Source organism: Sturnus vulgaris, chromosome 2, assembly GCF_052056855.1.
Source record: "Sturnus vulgaris isolate bStuVul1 chromosome 2, bStuVul1.hap1, whole genome shotgun sequence".
NCBI classification, from domain to species: Eukaryota; Metazoa; Chordata; class Aves; order Passeriformes; family Sturnidae; genus Sturnus; species Sturnus vulgaris.
Genome location: NC_142244.1, coordinates 118920524 through 118942465, shown reverse-complemented (window position 1 = coordinate 118942465; position 21942 = coordinate 118920524). Strand labels below are relative to the sequence as shown.

At 54.1% G+C, this 21942-nt stretch overlaps 1 protein-coding gene across 1 annotated transcript in view; it reads right to left on the bottom strand.

Annotated features, from left to right (window-relative positions):
- Positions 1-577: 577 nt before the first annotated feature.
- Positions 578-21942, bottom strand: part of NUP98 (nucleoporin 98 and 96 precursor) — a 34931-nt gene continuing 13566 nt past the window's right edge. The window contains exons 13-33 of the mRNA XM_014890363.2: positions 21298-21431; positions 20414-20601; positions 19448-19564; positions 18136-18422; positions 16845-16958; positions 16037-16175; positions 15203-15380; positions 14004-14168; positions 11071-11247; positions 10165-10315; positions 8885-9296; positions 7850-8079; positions 7313-7582; positions 6304-6461; positions 5553-5696; positions 4217-4359; positions 3555-3776; positions 2871-3112; positions 2158-2312; positions 1701-1812; positions 578-1015 (exon numbers count right to left, since the gene is read on the bottom strand). Coding sequence (XP_014745849.1) covers positions 804-1015; positions 1701-1812; positions 2158-2312; positions 2871-3112; positions 3555-3776; positions 4217-4359; positions 5553-5696; positions 6304-6461; positions 7313-7582; positions 7850-8079; positions 8885-9296; positions 10165-10315; positions 11071-11247; positions 14004-14168; positions 15203-15380; positions 16037-16175; positions 16845-16958; positions 18136-18422; positions 19448-19564; positions 20414-20601; positions 21298-21431 — 3950 coding nt within the window. The 3' untranslated portion in view covers positions 578-803. The remainder of the gene's footprint in view (positions 1016-1700; positions 1813-2157; positions 2313-2870; positions 3113-3554; positions 3777-4216; positions 4360-5552; positions 5697-6303; positions 6462-7312; positions 7583-7849; positions 8080-8884; positions 9297-10164; positions 10316-11070; positions 11248-14003; positions 14169-15202; positions 15381-16036; positions 16176-16844; positions 16959-18135; positions 18423-19447; positions 19565-20413; positions 20602-21297; positions 21432-21942) is intronic.

Below are 21942 nucleotides of genomic sequence, written 5' to 3'. Positions count from 1 at the left end.
CTGCTCAGGCCCAATTACAGTAATGGAAGGAGGAGAAGCTGCAGTGACCTGGCCTCTGCACACAGCCAGTGTCACCTGAACGTGCCACCAGCCAGGGACAGGGACACCTCCCACTGTCCCAGGCTGCTCCCAGCCCGTGTCCAAGCTGGCCTTGGGCACTGCCAGGGATCCAGGGGCAGCCACAGCTGCTCTGGGCACCCTGTGCCAGCCCTGCCCACCCTCACAGGGAACAATTCCTGCCCAAAATCCCATCCAGCCCTGCCCTCTGGCAGTGGGAGACAGTCCCTGTGTGCTGTCCCTCCAGCTTTTACAGGAGCCCCTTTCAGTACCAGAAGGCCACAGTCTGGTTTATCTGGGTTCCCTCCATACTCTGTCCTGGAGATGAGTGACTGAGTGACTTTTCCTCCCAAGATTCTGAAGGAGCCTACCCTGATCAGCAGCGAAGGCAAGGTGGGATTGTACCAGACATTCCTGGGCTGCCCTTTCCCCCCACCCAACCCCGCTGGGGTGACACAGCAAAGGACACACACACCTACCAACCCAAACCCTGCCTTAAAAACCAAAGGAACCCATGGAGTACTATAAACATTTTATTTATTGTTTTCAAAAAGACAGGAAAATAATCTAGAGCATTTATTTATACTTTTTTGATAAAAACCTTTCGATACTCCTCATGCATGAAGACCTCCTGTGCCGCTGGGGCAGGAGCTGCAATGCGAGCGGGGCTGCAGCTCTGCCCCGGCTCGAGCTGCTCCTGCCTGGGTGCTGCCTGGGTGCTGCTGGGTGCTGGCCAGGCGGGGTGCTCAGTGCGTGGCCAGGGCCAGCTCACGCAGGTAGGCCTGGGTGAGGCCCCGCAGCTCCTCCAGCGCGTAGTCCTCGGGCATGGGCAGGCGGCCGATGTGCGGGGCCAGCAGCCGCAGGGGCACGCGCGGCTCGGCCGGCTCGGGGCCCGCCTCGGGGCCCTGCTGCAGGCTCAGCACCACCCGCAGCACGTTGGCCACACGCTTCGCCATGTCTGCAAGGGCAGGGACACAGCAATGTGGGTGCTGCCCTGGGGGAGCGCCCAGAGCCAACCTCAGTGGGGACTGAGAGGGACAGGGAAAAATTTGGGAGTGGAGCCACGTGGGCAGGGCTGTCCTCTCCCTGCTCCCTCCCTCAGCACAGCAGTGCAGCCCCACCGGGAGAGGAAACAGCCTCGAGCTGTGCTAGGAGAGCTTTAGGTTGGATATTGGGGAAAATTTCTTCCCCCAAAGGGTTGAGGAAGCTCAGCCTGGAGAAAAGGAGGCTCAGGGGGGACCTTGTGGCTCTGCACAAGTCCCTGGCAGGAGGGGCAGGGAGGGGGGGTCGGGCTGTGCTCCAGGGAACAGGGACAGGAGGAGAGGGCTCAGGCTCTCAGGCTGGGCCAGGGCAGGCTCAGGGTGGATATTGAGAAAATCCATTCCCAGACAGGGCTGTGCAGCCCTGGCACAGCTGCCAGAGCAGGGCTGGAGTCCCATCCCTGCAGGGAGTTCACAGCTGTGTGGATGTGACACTTGGGGACAGGGGTCAGTGGTGGCCTTGCTGGGGAATGGTTGGACTCAATCTGAAAAGTCTTTTCCAACCTAAGTGGCTCTGTGAGTGTGGGATCAGCTGCAGCCCAGGTGTGAGCCAGGCTGGAGCTGGCTGTCCCAGGGAGCTGCTGCACAGGGGTGTCACTGTACCTGACTGAGCCAGGCGGTCCTTGGCGTTGTGGCACCGCAGCTGCTCTATCCTGTTGCACAGGGATGTCACTTTGGTGTGTAACCGCTCCAGCTCGTAGGTGGAAACATCCAGCTGGAAGCAAACAGGAGTCAGCTCCAAAGCAGCACAGGCAGAGCCAAACCCACCCACCAGGTGACACCAAAACCTGCCTGAATGAACACCAGAGCAGGGAAAGGGGAAGCCTGGGCAGGAATTTGGGGAATGGACACAGACTGCTGGGTTTGTGCCACCCCTTTCACTTGTGACTGTCACACACCCACAGAGCTCATGTGCACTGCCCTGCCCTTGCTGTGACAGCACATAGCAAAGCCTGGTTTTAGAGATGCCCCATGCTCTATTTGGAGCATCTGCCAAAGAGAAGCACCGAGTCCCCCTCAGCAGTGAGAGCTGCCATGCAGACTCTGTGAGCTCCCACACCTGCTGAATCCTGTCCAGCATCTCATTGACACGGATGTAGTCGAGGTAGACCAGCCCTGCCAGCTCCCAGTCCTGGATGAGTGCGCTGCGCTCCGGGGGTGCCAGGTCCTCCAGGAATCCCTTCAGGTACTTGTAGTTCTCGTTGATAATTGCATCTGCAGAGAACAGGAGTGAGGGACAGAGGCCATGTCCCACAGCAGGGACACCCACAGAGCAGGGGACAGAACGGCCACTGCTGCCCGTGTTCCCAGAGGCCCCTGTGCTCCAGGAAGGTGGGGCTGTGCAGCAGGGAAAGCACTGCCCTGCTCCCGTTTGCCCAGGGAAAGCACCACACCAGGAATCCAGGGACAGCTGGTTTGGAACTGCCAGCCCCTCTGTGCTAACTCTGCTGCTCCAAAGCCAGCCTGATCCCTTCACTGGCCACCCCATGGGCAGGAAACACAGAATCACTCGCTCGTTTGGGCTGTGAGGGACCTTAAATATCATTCAGTCCCACCCCCTGCCACTTGTCCCCAGTCCCTCTGCAGCTCTCCTGGAGCCCCTTCAGGCCCTGCCAGGGGCTCTGAGCTCTCCCTGGAGCTTCTCCTGTCCAGGTGAGCACCCCCAGCTCTCCCAGCCTGGCTCCAGAGCAGAGGGGCTCCAGCCCTGGGATCCCACCCCTACTCCTGCCATGCCTTCAAAGGACAGGACGCAAGGGGAGCAGCAAGACCCACCTGAGGCCAAGTGCCTGACAACCAGCTTGTGGCACTGGTTCCAGTGGCCAGCCTTGAACAGGAAAAGGGCCTCTTTGTGCTTGTCTCCCTCCATCCTGGCCCGCACAGCCTTGGCCTCGTGGATCCAGTGAGGGGGGATGCAGAGACGCTGTGTCAGGAACGTCTCCTTGGCCCAGGACTCGGGGCTGTCAGCCAGGGCACAGTGCCGGCCCAGCAGCTCCCGCACGGCCTGCTCACGGATACTGGGGAGAGAGAGGGAGGAGCATGGAATCCTGCTCCTGGATACTGGGGAGAGAGAGGGAGGAGCATGGAATCCTGCTCCTGGATACTGGGGAGAGAGAGGGAGGAGCATGGAATCCTGCTCCTGGATACTGGGGAGAGAGAGGGAGGAGCATGGAATCCTGCTCCTGGATACTGGGGAGAGAGAGAGGGAGGAGCATGGAATCCTGCTCCTGGATACTGGGGAGAGAGAGGGAGGAGCATGGAATCCTGCTCCTGGATACTGGAGAGAGAGAGGGAGCAGCCCAGGACAGTCACTCAGGGTCACTCACTGTGTGTCCAAGGCCCAGGACAGTCCCCAGGGAGTGTCCAGGCCCAGGACAGTCACTCACGGGGAGTGTCCAGGCCCAGGACAGTCACTCACGGGGAGTGTCCAGGCCCAGGACAGTCCCCCAGGTCACTCACTGTGTGTCAGGCTCGTGCAGCATCACGAACACGGCCCATTCCCACAGCCCCTGGCTCTCCAGCTGGGCAGCATAGCTGGTGTTCAGCACCCCCCAGCTCTGCTGGGACAGGTGGCAGTAGTTCAGGGCCCGCAGCACCTCCCACAGGTGCCAGCTGAGGCGGAAATCCAGCGGGTCAGAGGTGACACTCCTGGGATCCAGCAGCTGGTCCAGCTCATAGGACCTGCAGAGGAAAACTCTGCTAACTCAAAGAGCTGACTGTGCCCTCAAAATCCAATCCAATCCCCTCCCTTCACCCACCTCCATGTGTGTGATTTACATCTGTGTGGGGGTTTGGTTTTCTTTTTTAAGAAGAAAAATAACAGTATTTACTGCTAAAATTCTTATGAGTGTGCACCCAGACTATCACCTCTCTCTGTGCTCCCCTGCAGATTTATCACTGTCTTCAGAAAAGACACATACAGAGCAGTCTTCCTGTACTCTTCAGACACAGAAAGCACCTAAAACCCCTCAGATGTGCCACCACCCTCTGTCAGGGGCTGATTTAATTTCAGACTGCTCTAAGTGGTTCAGGCTGATTTCACACCCCTGGCTGGTGAGCTCAGGAAGTCACTGACTGATCATGATTTTTCTAAATACTTACTGAACTCTTTGCCCACTTACCTGTCACTGTAGAGCTTTAACAAATGGAAGCAGACATCTCTCAGGGGCCTTCCTCCATTGTCATCCTCTTCAATGACACACCCAGAATCTTCCAGGTAGGGAGGCAGAGGACAGCAGGCGTATTTTTCACACTCTGAGGTGTTCTAGGGACATAGTTTTAACGGTAAATTTAAAGATAATATTCTGAACAAAAGCGAATTCCACTGCTCAGCAGGCTCAGGAGAATCTTTCTGCACCTGCAGTTGGAACCTCCCCAGAACTATGGACCAACATGAAAAACCTGAACCCAAAATGCTTGGGCAGGTTCACGTCTCACACTGAGCTCTTAAAAACCACTGCCTGGAGGTAGAGCCAGCTCCCACAGACACCCTGCATTCCCAAAGGGTTTTACAGCTGGAGAACCACACAGGCCTTGATGGAATGAAGGGGTGCATCCCCCTGAGCTGTCCCTCTGCAGCAGGGTCTGGCAGCCACGAGCAGCTCTGGGCACACTGAGTCAGTCAGAACAATCAACTGAGAACTTGCACTACAGCTGGGTATTCCAAAGTGCACTGTGCACACTAAAAACTGAAGCAAACATCAGGGACAAGTTCCCAGACTCGCTGCTGAGCTCAGGCTGCCTTGAGGAGGGAGGGCTGAGCTGGCTTTAGTTAAATGATTAAACATGTTTTTCAGCAGAACCCTTTGTCCTGCTGCACACAGAGCTGAGAGCTCTGCAGCAACACACAGGGCTCTGCATAATGCATGGAGCCCAGGGGTGTGGGGCAGGGGCTGGGGGCACACACGGGGTGTGGGGCAGGGGCTGGGGGGGCTGGGGAGGTACACACAGGGTGTGGAGCACCATGGGCTGCTGGACAAGGCAGCTGAGGATGAATGGCCCCAGTTGTTAAACAGGCTGCCTGGCTCAAAAAGGCTTTCCTGCTGTTGGCCACTGTCCTTCTTCCCAATTCTGTCCAGCTGTCAAACAGCTGGACAAAACCTGGAAACACTCCATAAATGGGTTCTAAGAAACGATTCCATAAAATTAAAGAATGGTTTGGGTTGGAAAGGACCTTAAAGATCATCCAGTTCCCCCCCCTACCACATGGACACCTCCCACTGTCCCAATATCCAACGTGGCCTTGGGCACTGCCAGGGATCCAGGGGCAGCCACAGCTGCTCTGGGCACCCTGTGCCAGGGAACAATTCCTAATTCCCAAGGTCCCATCCAGCCCTGCCCTCTGGCAGTGGGAGCCATTCCCACTGTACTCAATCCCACATTCCGAATTCCTGGCTGCTCACAGGAGGCTCTGTGCCAGGCCTGCAGGTGCCCTGTGGGCAGGAGGGAGTGACCCACCTGGAAGGCTGCCTCGTACATGGCCAGGGCCCTGGAGATGGAGGCCGTGGGGGGCAGCAGGTACCACAGGTGCACGGCCACGCAGCGCTTCCAGTCCAGCAGCGAGCACACGTTGACACTGATCCTCTCCGAGAGCTGCCACACCTGGTGCCACACACAGACCCTGCTCAGCCACACGAGCAGGGTGGCACTGGCAGAGCAGCCCCCTCCCCTCCCCGCCCTGCCCTGCCAGGAATGCCAGATTTGTCTTTAAAAACAAGCTGTGGGTCTGCTGGGAGAGAAAATCAGCACTGAGAGATAAAAGAAATCATGAGATTGATTCCACTGATTGATGAATGGGAAGGGAAAAAAAAAAGGATATTTGCCTTTACAAACAAACTGTAGGTTTGCTGATAAATGAAATTGGATATTGAAAGATAAAAGAAGCAATGGGGAAACACCATGAATTCCATAAGAATTAAAAATGAAAAGGGAGGGTTGTACATTAGAGGGGAATCTCAGGTATGAGGTGCTCTGGGCAGTCTGCACCTCTCAAGTACCTCAGCCCATGGGGAAAGAGAGAGGGAAATGTGGATGGGAAATTGGGATAAAAAGGAGGCTGAGTCCTCCAAAAACTGGAGAGACCCAGGGGATGCCCCACGGCCTCTGCCTTTATTGCACCACAAGCACTGCTCTGTCTCCTTGGGGACACGAAGCCGCGGTGCCAGCGGCTGAACGCCGCGGTTCAGGGCGAGGGCGGGCCCGTCCTTACCGGCTTGCCGGCCAGCAGCGCGAACAGGCGCAGCCGCTCGTCCTGCATGAAGCGGTCGCTGTGCAGGCGGTGCCAGTCCACGAGCTGCAGCGTCAGCAGGTCCCGCACGGGCTGGCTCCCGGCCAGCTGCGACAGCAGCAGCGCCAGCCGGTGGTCACCTGCGGGGACACCCCGGCAGCTGAGCCGAGCTGCCACAGCCTGCACGCCTCGGGCTGGCGGGGATCCTAAAACCCAGCCCGTTCCCATCCCCACGGGCAGGGACACCTTCCACTAGAGCTCCAAGCCCCATCCATTGGCCACAACTCCAATATTTCTTATGAAATAAATTACTCTATAAACACCTGGTATAACAGACAGGGATAAAGCCTGCCATAAGGCTCTGAAAATACACGTTTTTAACCCAAATATGAAGTGTCTGAACAGAAGCTGAATTTAAAAGATCATTCATTAACAATTCAAAGGACTGACTATAGAAACTCCCAGTTCCAAATGCACTCCAGCAGCACTTTCTAACTGGGGGTAGCTGACAGAGACAGAGGGAAGGGGACCAGGGAGTCCAGCAGCAGCCCTTACCCAATCCTCAAGGCCAGGCTGCATGGGGCTTGAGCAGCCTGGGATAGTGGAAGGTGTCCCTGCCCATGGCAGGAGGTGGGACTGGATGGGCTTTAAAGTCCCTTCCAGCACAGCCCATTCCATGACTCTGTGCTCACTGATAAGGGAACATTCCACATGCAAAGCAGCCAGTGACTATGAGCTCTTTAAGTTTAAACTCTCCTTGTGCATGTCCTGTCTCCTCTCCACAAAAGCTGTGATTTAGGAGCCTTACAGAATCCCAGAATATCCTGAGTGGGAAGGGACCCACAGGGATCACCCAGTCCCACCCCTGTCCCTGCCCCAGCAATCCCAGCCTGGGCATCCCTGGCAGCTCCTGGAGCTCTGTGCCCATTCCCTGGGGAGCCCAGCCCAGCCCAGCCCAGCCCAGCCCAGCCCAGCTCCCTGGGGTGCTCACCTGCCTGCTGTGCCAGCCTGCAGGCCTCGCCAATCCTCTTGCCGGTGAGGCAGCTGAACACGGCCTCCACGTGGCTGCCGTGCCGGGCCAGGGCCACCTCGTGGTCGATGCGTGTGGCCGCAGTCTGGGACAGCCAGCGCGAGAACGCCCTGCGGCGCTCCAGAGCCAGCACGTACTCGCTGGGCTCCTCCAGGCTGGCCTCCAGCTCCTTCAGCTTGCCCCAAATGGCCTCACACAACGTCCAGGCCAAGCACCAGTGCTTCACAACGCCTGTGGGGACACACAGCCAGCATCAGGAGTGGAAGCACAGAGCTCAGAGGGGCTTGTGAGAACTCTGGAGGTTTCCCTATCCCCACCCTGGAGGGTTCCCTACGCCCGCTGTGTTTGGGAGGGGATGCCCAGGGAGCTTTGGAGTGCCCATCCCTGGAGGTGGCACTCAGGGTGCCAAGGTGGCCATGGGGCACAGCTGGGACTGCAGGGGCTGGGAGGGCTTTTCCAGCCTGAACCATTCTGTGGAAAGGATCATTCCACACTCACTCTCTGCCATAGTGGGATCCTCAGATGCGTTCCTGGCCCAGTCAGCATAGTCATGGATAGCAGAGACCCCGGGGTTGGGGGCCAGGAGTGGACAGGGCTCATCCATATGGACAGTGCTGTGCTTCAGCTTTATCTCCAGGGGGGTGAGATACAGCTCCTTGTCTCTGTCCATCTTCCATTGTTCTAAGCTCAACTTTTCCACATGAACTTTGAAAGGGGATTCTGTGAGTCTGGAGGAAAAGAGGAGACAGACCAGGTAGCAAACATTCTGCATGCTCTCCATGCAAGTGGAGCAGCTCATCCTGCAGCTTGTCCTAATTAACACAACAGTAAAACACAACCCAAGGCATGAAGATCCTGGTCTGGGATTTGGAGCCAGACTTTGGGACCCTGAACAACCTGGGGCAGTAGAAGGTGTCCCTGGCCACAGCGGTGGGTTGGAACAAGATGGTCTTTAGGTCAGTCTCCAAACCCAAACCTTCTGTGATTTGGCAAATAAAGTGTGACTCACTGAGCTCTCCAGAGGCAGCAAGCACACCTGCCCCACAGCTCATTCCTCAGCATTTCACATGTGCTGGAGAACATCCAGCCAAGCTTTCTGAGCCCCTAAGTGCTGGGACTGGGCTATATTCCAGCCTGGTTCAGGTATGCACACCCTAAAGGCCCATGTGCTGCTGCATGCACAGGCAGTGTGAAGGCGTCTGGGAACTGAGGAGCTGAACAAGAACTTCCTCAGCTAGGGCAGATGTCCTCAGGGAGAACCAAGAGACTGGAAGCTTTCTGGACAACTACTTTGAACTTTCTCTTTAACCTTGTGCTGTGTGACAGTGCTATTTGTTTGGTTAAAAACCCCGAAAATCCTCTTCCTATGCTATTCCATGATTGGACAGATATTTTTGTGGAGAAGGGCCACGAAGGAGACCTCCATAGCTAACACCACTCCTGCAAGTCAGAAGGAACAGTGAGCTCAGCCAGGATTCTGTCAGCCACGGAGAGTGGGAGTGTCCCACCCACCCCGAGGAAAGCACTACTCACGATTTGGGAGCAGTAGGAGTCGGAAGGAATCCGTATTCCACGGGCTCCAGCTGAGCATCCTCCACCTCACTCGAGCCGCTCAGCTGATCCCCACAATTCACCAGCGTCCAGTCGGGGCCCCATCCCACGCGGAACGAGCGGCCCATGAAGAGTCCCATGTCCATGAGGAGCTTCCCCTTGCCGTAGGTGATGGATCTCTCCAGGGGGACGAGCCCGCGCTGCCGGCGCGCCCCCACCGTCCTCACCTGCGCCTCGGGCACGGCCGCGGGCACCGGGAACGCCGAGGCCAGCGGGGACCAGGGGGCAGCGCTGCCGGGACTGCCCTCCGTCCTCGGGGCCTTGGGCTCTGCCACAGCTGCACCCGGAGCCTGGCAAAGGAGGCTGGCAAACCTGGATTGCAGCAGCCCAGCAACTGATGGGGACAAGCAAAGAGCCCGTCAGTGCAAGGGCACCTGCATCTCAGGGCACAGTCCTGGCCTTTGAAAGGATTTCAGGAATTCCCAGAACAGCCAGTGGCAAACATCTGGACGGTGTGATGGGAACGTGGAGCCAAGTGTGACTGTGTGCAGTGCTGGGTCACAGTGCCCAAAGGAACACAGGGGCTGCTCCCAGGGGGAAAGGCACAGCCACCCCAAAGTGGGCAATTCCCAAAGGAGTCCCTGATTTAATGCTGCAATCAGGACATGAGAACAGAAGTGGGGTGCCACACGGATCAGCAGGGCTCACACTGCCCCACACACACCTCAGGTCTGTCCCTGGCAACACGGCTTTGAATTGATTAACAAATCTGAATTAATGGGTTTCCTCAATCAGGAAAATTCCTGCTTGATCCAAGGGGTATTCCTCAATATCCCTATGGAAAGCACCTCTTAGTGGGTGCCCTGGGTGTAGGGGGCAAGGTCTGGGCAGTGGGGGAATCTGGTAGGGGCTGCCCTGAGCAGGGCACAGCTGGTGCCCACAGCAGACCCACCACAGGCCACCTCCAAACCAAGCTGCAAAGTTGGAGCCTCTGAGATCTTAAAAGGGGGAAAAAACCCACATAAGCAGAAATTTAATAAAAACAAAAAGAAAAAAGAAGTGAAAAGAGCAGTACAAGCATCAGAGGAGGAGGTGAGGAGGTGCTCCAAGCACTGGAGCACTCACAGCCCTCAGGGCAGATCTTGTGCTGGAGCAGGGAATGAACACAGGAGGAAGGAGTGGCAGGAAGGAACTGCTGCAGAGCACAGGATTTTGCCTGTTCGTTCACCTTTCTTCACATCATCTGTGATTTCTCACCATACCTGTGTGTCTTTTCTGTCCTTGTGATTTTGAAATGGGAAGCCTTGGGGAGCAGATCTCTTGGGAAGTGTCCATCTTAACAGGATGCTTCCCAGGATAATCCAGGATCAGATCCAGGTCATCGTCATCAGCAAGCAAGGAAGCTTTCATGATCTGAGGATGTGGGAAGCCAAGCCAGAACATCAGCAATCCCTCCCACAGCAGCAGCTCACTAGGCTCATTAAAATAGCTCTTCCCACCCCAAAAAACTCCTCCATGCAGCACATGACCAAACAACAGAGCCATGCTGCAAACATTGCAAGGAGCAGTGGAGGCTCAGGCTCCTCGCCTGATGGATGAGGTTTTACAACCACTTCAGTCAGTGCAGAGGACTTGTTGGGGAGGGGGGTGACCTCCCACAATAATCCTGATTTCTTAGATCTCAGCTGTGTCTGCTGTTTGTCAGCTGGACATTGGGACAATGGGAGGTGTCCCTGCCGTGGCAGGGGTGGCACTGGGTGAGATTTATGTTTTTTTCCCAGCCCAAATCTTCTGTGGTATTGTGGAATAAAAGCATCAACATTAAACCCCAAATCAAGACCAGTTAGCCCAAAACAATTTTTCTCTGCCAAGGCAGAAGGGGCCCAAGGCAGCAGCTCTGGTACCAGTTCAGCTGATCCCAGTGCCCACAGCTCTGAAAACTGAGCTCTGGCTTTAAGGTGTTTCATGTCAGCACTGAGCTTTCCACGTGTGAGGCTTTCCCCAGCACAGAGATGTGTGTGAGCTCAGTCCCACTCCACGGGATGCTCTGATCATGACAAGCTGGTGTGCAAGCACCCCTGGGGAGGTGGCAGAGGCTCCATTTGAGAAGTGCTCATTCATTGCTGTGCCAAGGCCCCTGCTGGGCAGGAGCAGGGCAGGACACTGACCTGCAGCACGTAGGGGTTGATGCCCTGGCTGGATGCGATGTGTGTGGATGCTGGCACTGCCTCCTGCTCCTCAGCCAGGGTGTCCTCAGCCAGGGCCTCCTGGGCGGCCTCCTGGGTGATGTCTGCCATGTCACTGTCCAGCTCCACCACCCTGCCCAGCTGCTCCAGCTCCGGGGGCTGTGGATACAGAGGCCAGGTCACACCCACACAGCACAGCCTGGCCACGACAGCCACAGCTCCGAACAGCACCCGTGGGCACTGCCAAGGTGCCACACTAGGGGCAGGGATGGACACACAGAACCTTCAGGCTGTGCCATGCCAGGAGCAGTCCCAGAGCAGCAGTGCCCTTCCCAGCTCTGCCAGGCAGTTTAGGAAACTTCTTCAGCTTTGCAGTTTTCAGGTGCCCAGCGAAGGGAGAGCTCTGTGTCCTGCCTCCCTCCCCTGCTCCCAAACCCAGCCCGTGGGGTACAAAAACTCCAACCTCAGAGTCTCCATTCCACAAAGATCTGCTTTTTACATGGGTAAAAAGGGTGGGCAGGCCCTGGCACGGGGTGCAGCTGTGGCTGCCCCTGGATCCCTGGAATGTTCAGGTCCAGGTTGGACATTGGGACAGTGGGAGGTGTCCCTGCCATGGCAGGGGTGGCACTGGATGGGATTTGAGGTCCCTCCCAACCCAAACCATTCCAGGATTCCATGGCTAACTGCTCACATGGGCTGTACTTTTGTCTGAGCTCCCTTGTACTGGTTTGGTTCCCCCGTTTAACCATCTCATGACTCAGCTTTGTGTCCTGTGAAAGCCTCATGCTCCCAACTTCCCAGAAAAAACACAGCACAGCCCACTGAAGTGATGCAAAAACAGGAGTGAGGAAACCGAGGCAGGGAGTGTCCTGGGAATCCTGCTCAGGAATTAAGGAGCACATTCCCAAGGCTGTGCTTAGCTCTGAAGAACCAGCCAGGATGGGCTGAAGGGTCTCAGCTGAGATAAAAACACCTGGGGGCTCTGTAAGGATGGAACTGAGTGACAGATACAGAATCTGAGCCTGGCCCTGCATGTGGAACATTTACAAGTCAAAATATGGTTATACACAAGTTTCACTGCTCCCTTCATTGGGCTTTAATGCAGCAGGCTCCCTTGCAACATTAATAAATTCATTAATATTTAACTTAGTGAGGGAAGACAAAGCAAAAACCAGGTCTAGATACTAAATGCTTCTTAAAACCCAAATAATAGTATTAGCAGATGTGTTCTAAACCAAGATACTGGAAAGTTTTAAGCGATGATGTTTCTTAGTGTTTTGGGAAACTAATTGATGTTTTTCTAATTTCAGAAATTAAAACCTAAGTTAATGTTTTATGCAAGTCAGAGAGGTTAATGAACCTGGAGGGGTTTTTGCTAAGTACACTGGATTGTGCAAGAATGTTTGAAAATATCAGAGACATCCCCAGTACTCCTGAGTGTTTAAAAGCTCAGCATGAACATGAAGGGGAGCTGAAGTGATGCTGCTGGGCAGCCACGTGTGCAGCTCAAAATGCAGATATAATTAAGGCTCTACTCCAGCAGAGGGATGAATGAGAGGGTGTTAATTAGCCAGGAGAGCTGGAGCAGCAGCTGGCCACTGCTCTGGGATTCTCCATGCAGAATCCAGCAGAGCTGGCAGCCCCCAGCCTGCCCCAGCAGCAGGATGCTCTGCCCAGGGAGCAGATGGTGCTTCTGGAATTGCTGTACAGGGATCAGGGCCCCCCTCACCTGCCTGGAGAGCTCTGCTCTCCTGCCACACAAGTGGGCAGCAGAGACTCACACTGCATACCAGGGAGGAGTTCTGTGTCAGAAGCACAGAACTGCTGAGGCTGGAGAAGCCTCTGAGCCCACCAAGCCCAACCATTCCCCAGCACTGACTGCATCCCAAGTGCCACATCCACAGGGCTGTGCAATCCCTGCAGGGAGGTGACTTCACCTCGGCCTTGGGCAACCTGTGCAGCCCTCTGCAGGAAGAAATTTTCCCAATACCCAACCTAAACCTCCCTTGACATAACTTGAGGCCATTTCCTGCTCCACTCTCCTGTCAGGGAGTTGTGCAGAGTCACAAGGTCCCCCATGAGCCTCCTTTTCTCCAGGCTGAGCCCCTTTCCAGCTCCCTCAGCCTCTCCTGGGGCTCCAGCCCCTTCCCCTGCCCTGGACACCCCCAGCCCCTCAGGGTCTCTCTTGCCCAGAACTGGACACAGCCCTCGAAGTGTCACATAGTGCTCAGCATAGGGGACAATCCCTGCCCTGGGGGACAATCCCTGCCCTGGGTCTGTGGCCACACCATGGCTGGGACCATTGGCCTCTTGCCCACCAGTGTTTCTGGTACTCCCAGTGAACTGGATCAAACACTGCCTGTGCATCAAACGCTCCTGTGTAAGATGGGCCCAGCACTGAGGATGTTTTGCAAAGGTTTAAAGCAGTCACATCCAACACAAATATGTTTACAAAGCTAGCATATAGCCAGCCTTACAAAAAGTATTATTTTAATAAAAATAGAGCACATTCTTAAAATAAAAAGCAGACAGTCTTGCACACTAATTAATGGTGGTAAAGGCAACTGAGTGCACAGCATCACTGTCCAGGCAGGCAGCACACGGCGTTGGCATTACGGGCGTGCATTTAATAGTCACAAAAACAAGGGTTCTTCCAGAAGAGGTGCAAATCTGCCAAACTCAGACTAGAATTCAAACAAGAAACAAGGGTTGAAAGCTTCCCCACCCCATTCTTAGTCTGAAATGTCAAGTGTCTCAAAGGAAAACAACACACAGCCATTCAGGCAGAGTTCAGAAGAGTCTCTGTAAGGCTTCACTCTCCAGATTGCACGTTACTCCAACCACCCCCTTCCCAGGCACCAGCTACTGTCCAAATTCCACGTCATCATCCCCCTTAGTCACTGTTCTCCTTCTACCTGAGCTGGGGGCGCTGGTTTGCCGTTCAGAGCCATCTGCTGGGGTGCCAGGTGCCCTGGGGGTGGCACAGGCGTGGTCTTTAACTTCTTGGTGTCCACTTTTGAAGGATGATCTTCTTCTTCCTCATCTGAATCTTGCAAGCCATATTTGGAAAAGTGTGCTACCTGTGTTAAGGAGAAGGACAAACATGTCACAGCTTGAAGTGAAGGCCTGAACACTGGGCAGGTGTAACTGTGCCCTGTCCCAGTATCCTAACACACAACTCTTGGGACATCTGCAACAAATTCAGCCTTTCTACAGACCAAAACCACCTGCTCTAGGCAGCTCTGGGGCCACAGGTGTCACCACAGAACTGCAGACTGGTTTGGACTGGGAGGGACCTTAAAGCTCATTCATTCCATGGGCAGAGGCACCTTCCATTATTCCGGTTTGCTCCAAGCCTCATCCAACCCAACCTCAGACACTCCCAGGAATGAGGAGCTGCTTTGGTGAGGACAGTTCTCACCACAGCCAAGGGACTTGAGACAGCTTCCAAAGCTGGCAAATCACAGAATCACCAGGTTGGAAGAGACCTCCAAGATCATCAAGTCCAACCCAGCCCAACACCCCAGCTAACCCATGGCACCAAGTGCCACATCCAGGGATGGTGACTCCACCATTCCAACCATTCCAATACTTTATTCTTCTTTCTGTAAAAACCTTTCTCCTAATATCCAACCTGTATCTCCCCTGGCACAGCTTGGGGCTGTGTCCTCTGGTTGTGTCAGTGCTGCCTGGAGAAGGAGACCAAGCCCAGCTGGCACAGCCTCCTTTCAGGAGCTGTAGAGAGTGACAAGGCCACCCCTGAGTCTCCTTTTCTCCAGGATGAACACCCCCAGCTCCCTCAGCCGTTCCTCACGGGGTTTGTGTTCCCAGCCCCTCCCCAGCCCCTCAATGTCCCTCCTAAACTGAGGGGACAGAACTGGGCACAGCACTCGAGGTGTGGCCTCACCAGGGCTGAGTACAGGGAACAATGACCCCCCTGCTCCTGCTGGCCACACCAATCCTGATCCAGGCCAGGGGCCATTGGCCTTTGGCCACCAGGGCACACTGCTGGCTCACGCTCAGTTAGCCAGTACCGCCAGGTCCCTCTGGGCACTTGCAGTGACAGAATGAGGAGCCCCGAGGAGCTGCGGCCGCAGGGCAGGGTGTGCCTCACCTTGAACACCCAGGAGCCGGTCTCGGGCCGGTACTCCTTGAAGCGCGCTCCCTGGCGCCGGGACACGGCCTCCAGCCGGCCCTCATAGTTCATCTCCGCCAGCCGCTCCGGGCTCTTGATCAGGCACCGCGACGTCTTGTCCGTGGGCCACACCCCGTCCAGGGTCACCTCGGCCCGCCTGCAAGGGGACAGGGGCTGAGGGAATGGGCAGGGAGCAGAGCCCAGCCCTGGGCAGGGGAGAGAACAGCCCAGCCCAGCCCAGCCCTGGGCAGGGGAGAGAACAGCCCAGCCCTGGGCAGGGGAGAGAACAGCCCAGCCCTGGGCAGGGGAGAGAACAGCCCAGCCCTGGGCAGGGGAGAGAACAGCCCAGCCCAGGGCAGGGGAGAGAACAGCCCAGCCCAGGGCAGGGGAGAGAACAGCCCAGCCCAGGGCAGGGGAGAGAACAGCCCAGCCCAGCCCAGCCCTGGGCAGGGGAGAGAACAGCCCAGCCCAGCCCAGCCCAGGGCAGGGGAGAGAACAGCCCAGCCCAGCCTAGCCCTGGGCAGGGGAGAGAACAGCCCAGCCCAGCCCAGCCCTGGGCAGGGGAGAGAACAGCCCAGCCCAGCCCAGCCCTGGGCAGGGGAGAGAACAGCCCAGCCCAGCCCAGCCCAGCCCAGCCCAGCCTGGGGCAGGGCAACTCGGAGCTGCTTTTAAACCCAATCTGTGGTTCAGAAACGTGCAAGTAACTCATTAACACTGAAAATTAAATGCATCATTTGGATTTGTCTCTTGGGTGCAGCCTGCAAACATAGCAGCCTGTCAGGATTTTCAAAATCATCCTTATCTAGCACTTACCTGTTTAACCCTTCCCCAATGGGAGGTTTTCTTTCATCATCAGGGTAAACAATAACTTCTTTTCTCCGGATATGTACGATCTCATCCAGGTTTAAGTTTGTTAGATTTACTTCTCCTTCGAAATAAATCGATCCATAACCTGCAAAACCACCCAAAAAGTAACAATTAAATTGTCTATGAAAAGTCATGTGCTAGAGAGCCCACATTCCTGCTGTGCTCCTCCTGTCCCCACCCAGTCCTGTCTCCTGAGCAAAGTGACACCTCCTTCCCTCTGAGAAAACTCCAGAGGAGCATTATCAACTTGGCCACTGATATTGAAGGGCTGGGAGAGCTGGGGGTGCTCACCTGGACAGGAGAGCTCAGAGCCCCTGGCAGGGCCTGAAGGGGCTCCAGGAGAGCTGGAGAGGGACTGGGGACAAGGATGGAGGGACAGCACACAGGGAATGGCTCCCACTGCCACAGGGCAGGGCTGGATGGGATCTTGGGCGGGAATTGTTCCCTGGGATTGTGGGGAGTCCCTGGAGAAGCTGTGGCTGCTCCAGGATCCCTGGAAATGTCCAATGCCAGGTTGGACACTGGGGTTTGGAGCACCCTGGGATGGTGGAAGGTGTCCCTGTCCATGGAATGAGATGAGCTTTAATGCCCCTCCCAAACCAAACCAGTCTGTGACACTGGGATTTATTTTACCCTAACACCCTGCAAACTGCTCCCAAAGGAAGGTGGCAGAGAGATGAGGTGTAGAACTCGGGCCCTGCAGCTGCCAGGCCCGGGGTGAGGGTGCAGGCCTGGCAGGCCGGGGGGGGCTCACCCCTGCGGCCGATGGTGAAGTCTGTCACGATACATTCTTTCCTGTCGTTGGTCAGCCGGGCCAGCTCCTCCAGGGAAGGGATGGTGTAGTAGCCAGCTCGTGTCAGAACAATCCCTGCAACACAGCATTCCCTGAGAACAGGGCTGGCACCAAAGTGTCAGCATTCCAGACTGTCACCCAGCTCTCTGCCAGCCTCAGCAGCTGCAAGGCTCAGGGGGACTGGGAATCAGGGCAGCCAAAGCCAGCACACAGCAGCACACCTTCATTCCCCCAGAGCACGTTCACACCAACAGCTCTGAGAGGTTCTGCCTGCACAGCCCTGCCAGAGAGCAGCAGGAGGGCAGGCAGCAAGGGAAGAAGGTGTGCAGGGAAAAGAGAAACTGCAAATGCATCAACACTTGAAGGGAACACTGTCCCAGCTTTAGCAGCCTGGGGCCTCAGGCACTGCTGACCACGCTGCAGCTTCCTCTACACTGAGCAGGCTCCAATTCTTCCTCATCTATTAATGTGTCTATGATCTTCCTATTTCCCAAAAGCATTCTGCATCTACAAAATGTCTGGAGATTTCTTCTGCACACATCACCTGCCAGTTTCATTACTTAAGTATTACCTGGAAGGATTAACAAATCTTTTCCTTTAACCTTCTCAAGTTTAAAAAACCCCAATGCACGTGATATAAAATTGGGGGATAAAATTTAAATGCTCATTTAAAATTATAGTGATAAAATTATAATATAATGTATTATAATATAGCATAAATAATTATTATAAATATATATAATATGAATATATTAATGTGTATTTATAATGTAACTATATATAATTTTATATAACATAGTGTATATATTCATATATTAATAAACATAATAAATTAGAATAAAATAGTGATAAAATAATATAATATATAAATAAAATAATAAATAGATATAAATATATAATGTTAATAAACTATATATGATATAGTTCATATAATATATTAATATGTCAATATAATTTAAATATATCTAATGCATATAATTTATTATATTATATTATATTATAAATATTATATTATATTATTATATATAATATTAATGCGATAATGTATGTTAATATATTAATATATAGTAAATTAATAGACCGTAATAAACTATAATACGACTGATAAACCCCTGATAGACCCCTGCCAGTGCCAGATGAAGTTTCTGCACCCGGAGAGAAGAGCAGGCCGTGCACTGCGGTGGGAGGAGGGGGGACAGAAGGCAAAGCCGAGGCGTGCAGGAGCAGGAAACGCCGTCCCCGGCCGGCTCACCCGCAGGGTGCAGCTGCTGCCCGGGCTCGGCCTCCTTGTCCCAGTCGTCGTGCAGGGAGTCGTCGTGGAAGGACGCGTCCTCGCTGCTGCCCTCCAGCCCGTTGCGCATGTTGAGAGCCACGATGGTGTCATCCAGCCCCGGGGGGCTCTTGTGGCCGCCGCCCTCCGGGCTCTGCGGGATGGGCTTGGCGATGGGGTTGGTGTAAAACCTGGTCACCTCGTGCGGCTCCTCCTCCTCCTCCCCGTCCTGCCGGTGGTTCTCCTCGGGAGGCACCGACAGGAAGAACCTGGCACGGCAAGGACAATGGAATTACTGCGTTCTGAGGGACTCGCACCAATATTCCTGTGCAGGGCCGGGAGCTGGGCTTGGATGGACTCTGTGGGTCCCTCCCTGCTCAGGAGACCCTTGCGATTCTGTGATTAAAATTCTGCTCTTTCCACACAAAGAGCAAACAGGACCACGCGACTTGCAGTGTCAGTGATAATTCCCCTTCCCTCTGCCACCGAGGCTCCCACGGCAGCAGGGACACTGGTGACACTGGGACAGTCCCCACCATGCTGGGGACAGAGGGACATGCCCTGTGCAGGGCTGAGTGGAACAGGGAACTCAGGCTGGAGAGAAGCCTCGAAATGGGGTGTAACAGCAACCCCACAGCTCCAAACCCTCTGCCCACAGGGCCAGGGTGACCTCACTCCCACAGCAGCTCTTGTTTTAGTAGGGCTACTAAAATTTTAGTAGGGCTTTCAATAAAATCCAAGTGGTGAGCAGGAGGTTTTTTCCAGACTCTAATTAAAAGAAAAATCAAGGCAAAAATCAGTTCAACTGAAAGGTAGCCACAGGTTTTTTAGAGGAGGTTGGAATTCTGGCTTTTGAGGAGAAGATGTAGCCTTAGAGGTTCCTCATTATAAAAAATACATATATAGAAAATAGAAATATGAGACATGAGGATCAGTGAAGCTCCCTTGCAATTCCCTCATCACTGAGGACTGATCAGGAGTTCTTCTCCCCTCAGAGTCAAGTTTAGCACTTCCCCCAAGCAATGTCCTGGTTTCCTGCTACAGAGAAGGGAGAGAGACTCATCCAGAGCACAAGTGCCTGCTCTCTGCCCCGGATTTTGGGTGGGGTGAGCTGGCAGTGCCCACAAGGAAGAACACACGGTCATTCCAGAAGGGAATGCATCTCCCAGCAGGTCAACTGCTTTCAGTGAACAGTGACATCCCTGAAGAGAGGTGGCTGCTGCAGAGCAGTCATTTAGGGGCAGGCAGAACCAGTCTGCATTTCTGAGGACAAGCCCCGGGGTGACTCCCTCACCTGTCCCCATTCTCTGGGTACTCTGATGGTGACGCCAGGTCCTCGTTCTCTCGGCTCACGGGGGAGAACAGGTTGCTGCTGCTCAGGTTCTTCAGAACCAGCTTCTTGATGCTCTTCCTAAAAACACAACACACCGAGGAAGGGACATTTAGATCTATCCACTGCATAAATGTGTATTTTGTACTTAATTCCGATGCTCCAGGGACCAGCTCTGTTCCCACACCCAGGACATACCAAGTCTCGTGTAAGAGATCCTAAAATTTTTTGGGGAATTCAATTCTTGTTTATATAGGCTCTGGTTTATACAGAGGTGTAAAAAGCACAATCCAGTGAAAGGCTCAAAGCCCAAGTTGAGCAAACCACAGTGTTCTTTGTTTCCCAAATCAGCTTTTCTAGAAGCACAGAAGGTCTGGCCCACAGGTGCAGGTTCACTTTACAGCAGGGTCATTTTTGTCTTTTGCTCTTTGTTTTTACTCAATTCTGAATCTTTCCAAATCCCTTTTCTATGACAACCACTGATGCACCTAAAAACTGAACCCAATGCTTCACTCAGGCAGACCCATGATTAATTTCTCACAGAAATACCTGTGGATCTGAAATAGAACCAGGGCTGGGATAAAACCACCAGAAATCTGCCTCCATACTAAGGGCATGAGCAAACCTGATGACACTCCCAGTTCAGCAGCAGGAAGTATTACCCTGTGCAAGCTTTCCTTGTAAGAATTCCTAAATGACTTTATAGCAGCTTTGCTCCCATCATGGACTGACCTCATTTTTCAGCTTATTTGGCCTTAAGAGTTTAAGCTGAGCCTTTTTACCTCCTCTACAGAAAAGAGCTCTAGTGAAGTCTTACAGAGAACTTGTTATTGTTCTTCCAGTCTGAACCAGGGCACAAAATCATGAGACTCAGGGTAATATACAGGAGTTTTCAGAAGAGTGTCCCAGAGAGACAAAAGAGAAGCTCACTTTGGCATGAAGGCTCCATTGGACAGGGAGGGCTCATCATCATCCAGCCCATCAAAGAGCTGGGACTTGGCCGAGCCCGCCGACTGCAGCGCCTTGGGCCGCACCCTGGTGGCAGGGCGTGGGGTCAGCTTGTAGTGGGTGGGGGTGGTCAAGGCCTTCTGGGCTGCTGGGTTGGTTGGCTTCAGCCTCTGGAACACAAAGATGGACAGTTGGACACGTCAGGCACAAGGACAGAGCTTTAGGGTGCTCCAGCCCAGGGCCCTGAAAGGCAAAAGGGGTGACAAGTAAAGGGGAAGCAATAATTGCACCCTGGTGAGAGGGCTCCATGGCCAGCCCCAGCCATCAGCCGGATCCATGTGCCCCCAGGGCTCCAGCTGCCAGGCAGGACTCATCTCCAGCCCCTGGAACCTGCCCGGGGCCAGCAGCCACTCAGAGCCTCCCATAACAGCTCAAAAGCCTGCAAAGTGTTTGTTTTATCCTCTTCTGAACAAAGCAACAGGGAAAGGTTTATCAGAGACTCTCAGAGATGTCCTAAACAAAGCACTACGATTATTCCAAGCATTAACAAGGATCCATCTTTACTCCCAGTCAGCAGCAGTGAGCACAGAACTCCACAGCCAAAGGCAGGAAATCATGGAATGGTTTGGGTTGCAAAGTACCTTGAAGATCATGCACTTCCAACCCCCCTGCCATGGGCAGGGAACTTTCCACTGGAATATAATCAAGCATTTTGTGTCCTGGAGGGTAAAAAGCCACTGCACCACGGGGAGGGCACAGAGGGCAACTTACCTGCTGCTCAGTGTGCACTGAAGTGCAGACTGCACACAGACCAAAGTCATTTCAACTGTCACCCAAAAATGAGCTCAGCGTTGATGTGCACTTACCTCCTCCTTCTTCTTGGGGTCTGACATGGGGTTTCTGAAGAGTGGGGAGTCCCCAAAGGGTGAGTAGGTCAGGCTGTTGAGGTGCTGCTGGAGGACAGCTTGCTGGGCTGCAGAGGCATTGGGGTCTGTCAGAGCTACAAAAGGAGCAGCATTTCAGCTTTAGAGCTCTGGGAACAGAGCCAGGGCAGGCAGAAACACAACAGCTCTCAGAGCATCTCCCTCCCCCATCAGAGTGTGCAACCATATTCCCTGAGCACTCATGGGTTAAAAGCTGAGGGCACAGAGAGCTACAGGGCAGTGGCAAGAGCCTGGCCTGCCAGAATATAATCCAGCTGGCTTCTGAAAGGGTGTGAAGCAGAATTTTGATTCCTGCTACCATAATCATACAGGTCTAGAGTCCCCTCTACAATGGATTTTAAATCTTGTCTCTCTGTCCTAAAGTATTTCATTTTAATTCCTACTAAAATGCTCTAAAACTTCACCCCGTGAAACATTCAAGCCACCAAAAGCAGCTTAATTCTAATTCCAACAAAAGCAGGGTGGATGTGGGTATTCCCAAAGAACAACAGAACCACTCTCAGAACAGCTTACTGCCAGGGTCTGCAGGAAGTCAGGAGAGCTGGAGACAACGGGGTCTTGTTTTTG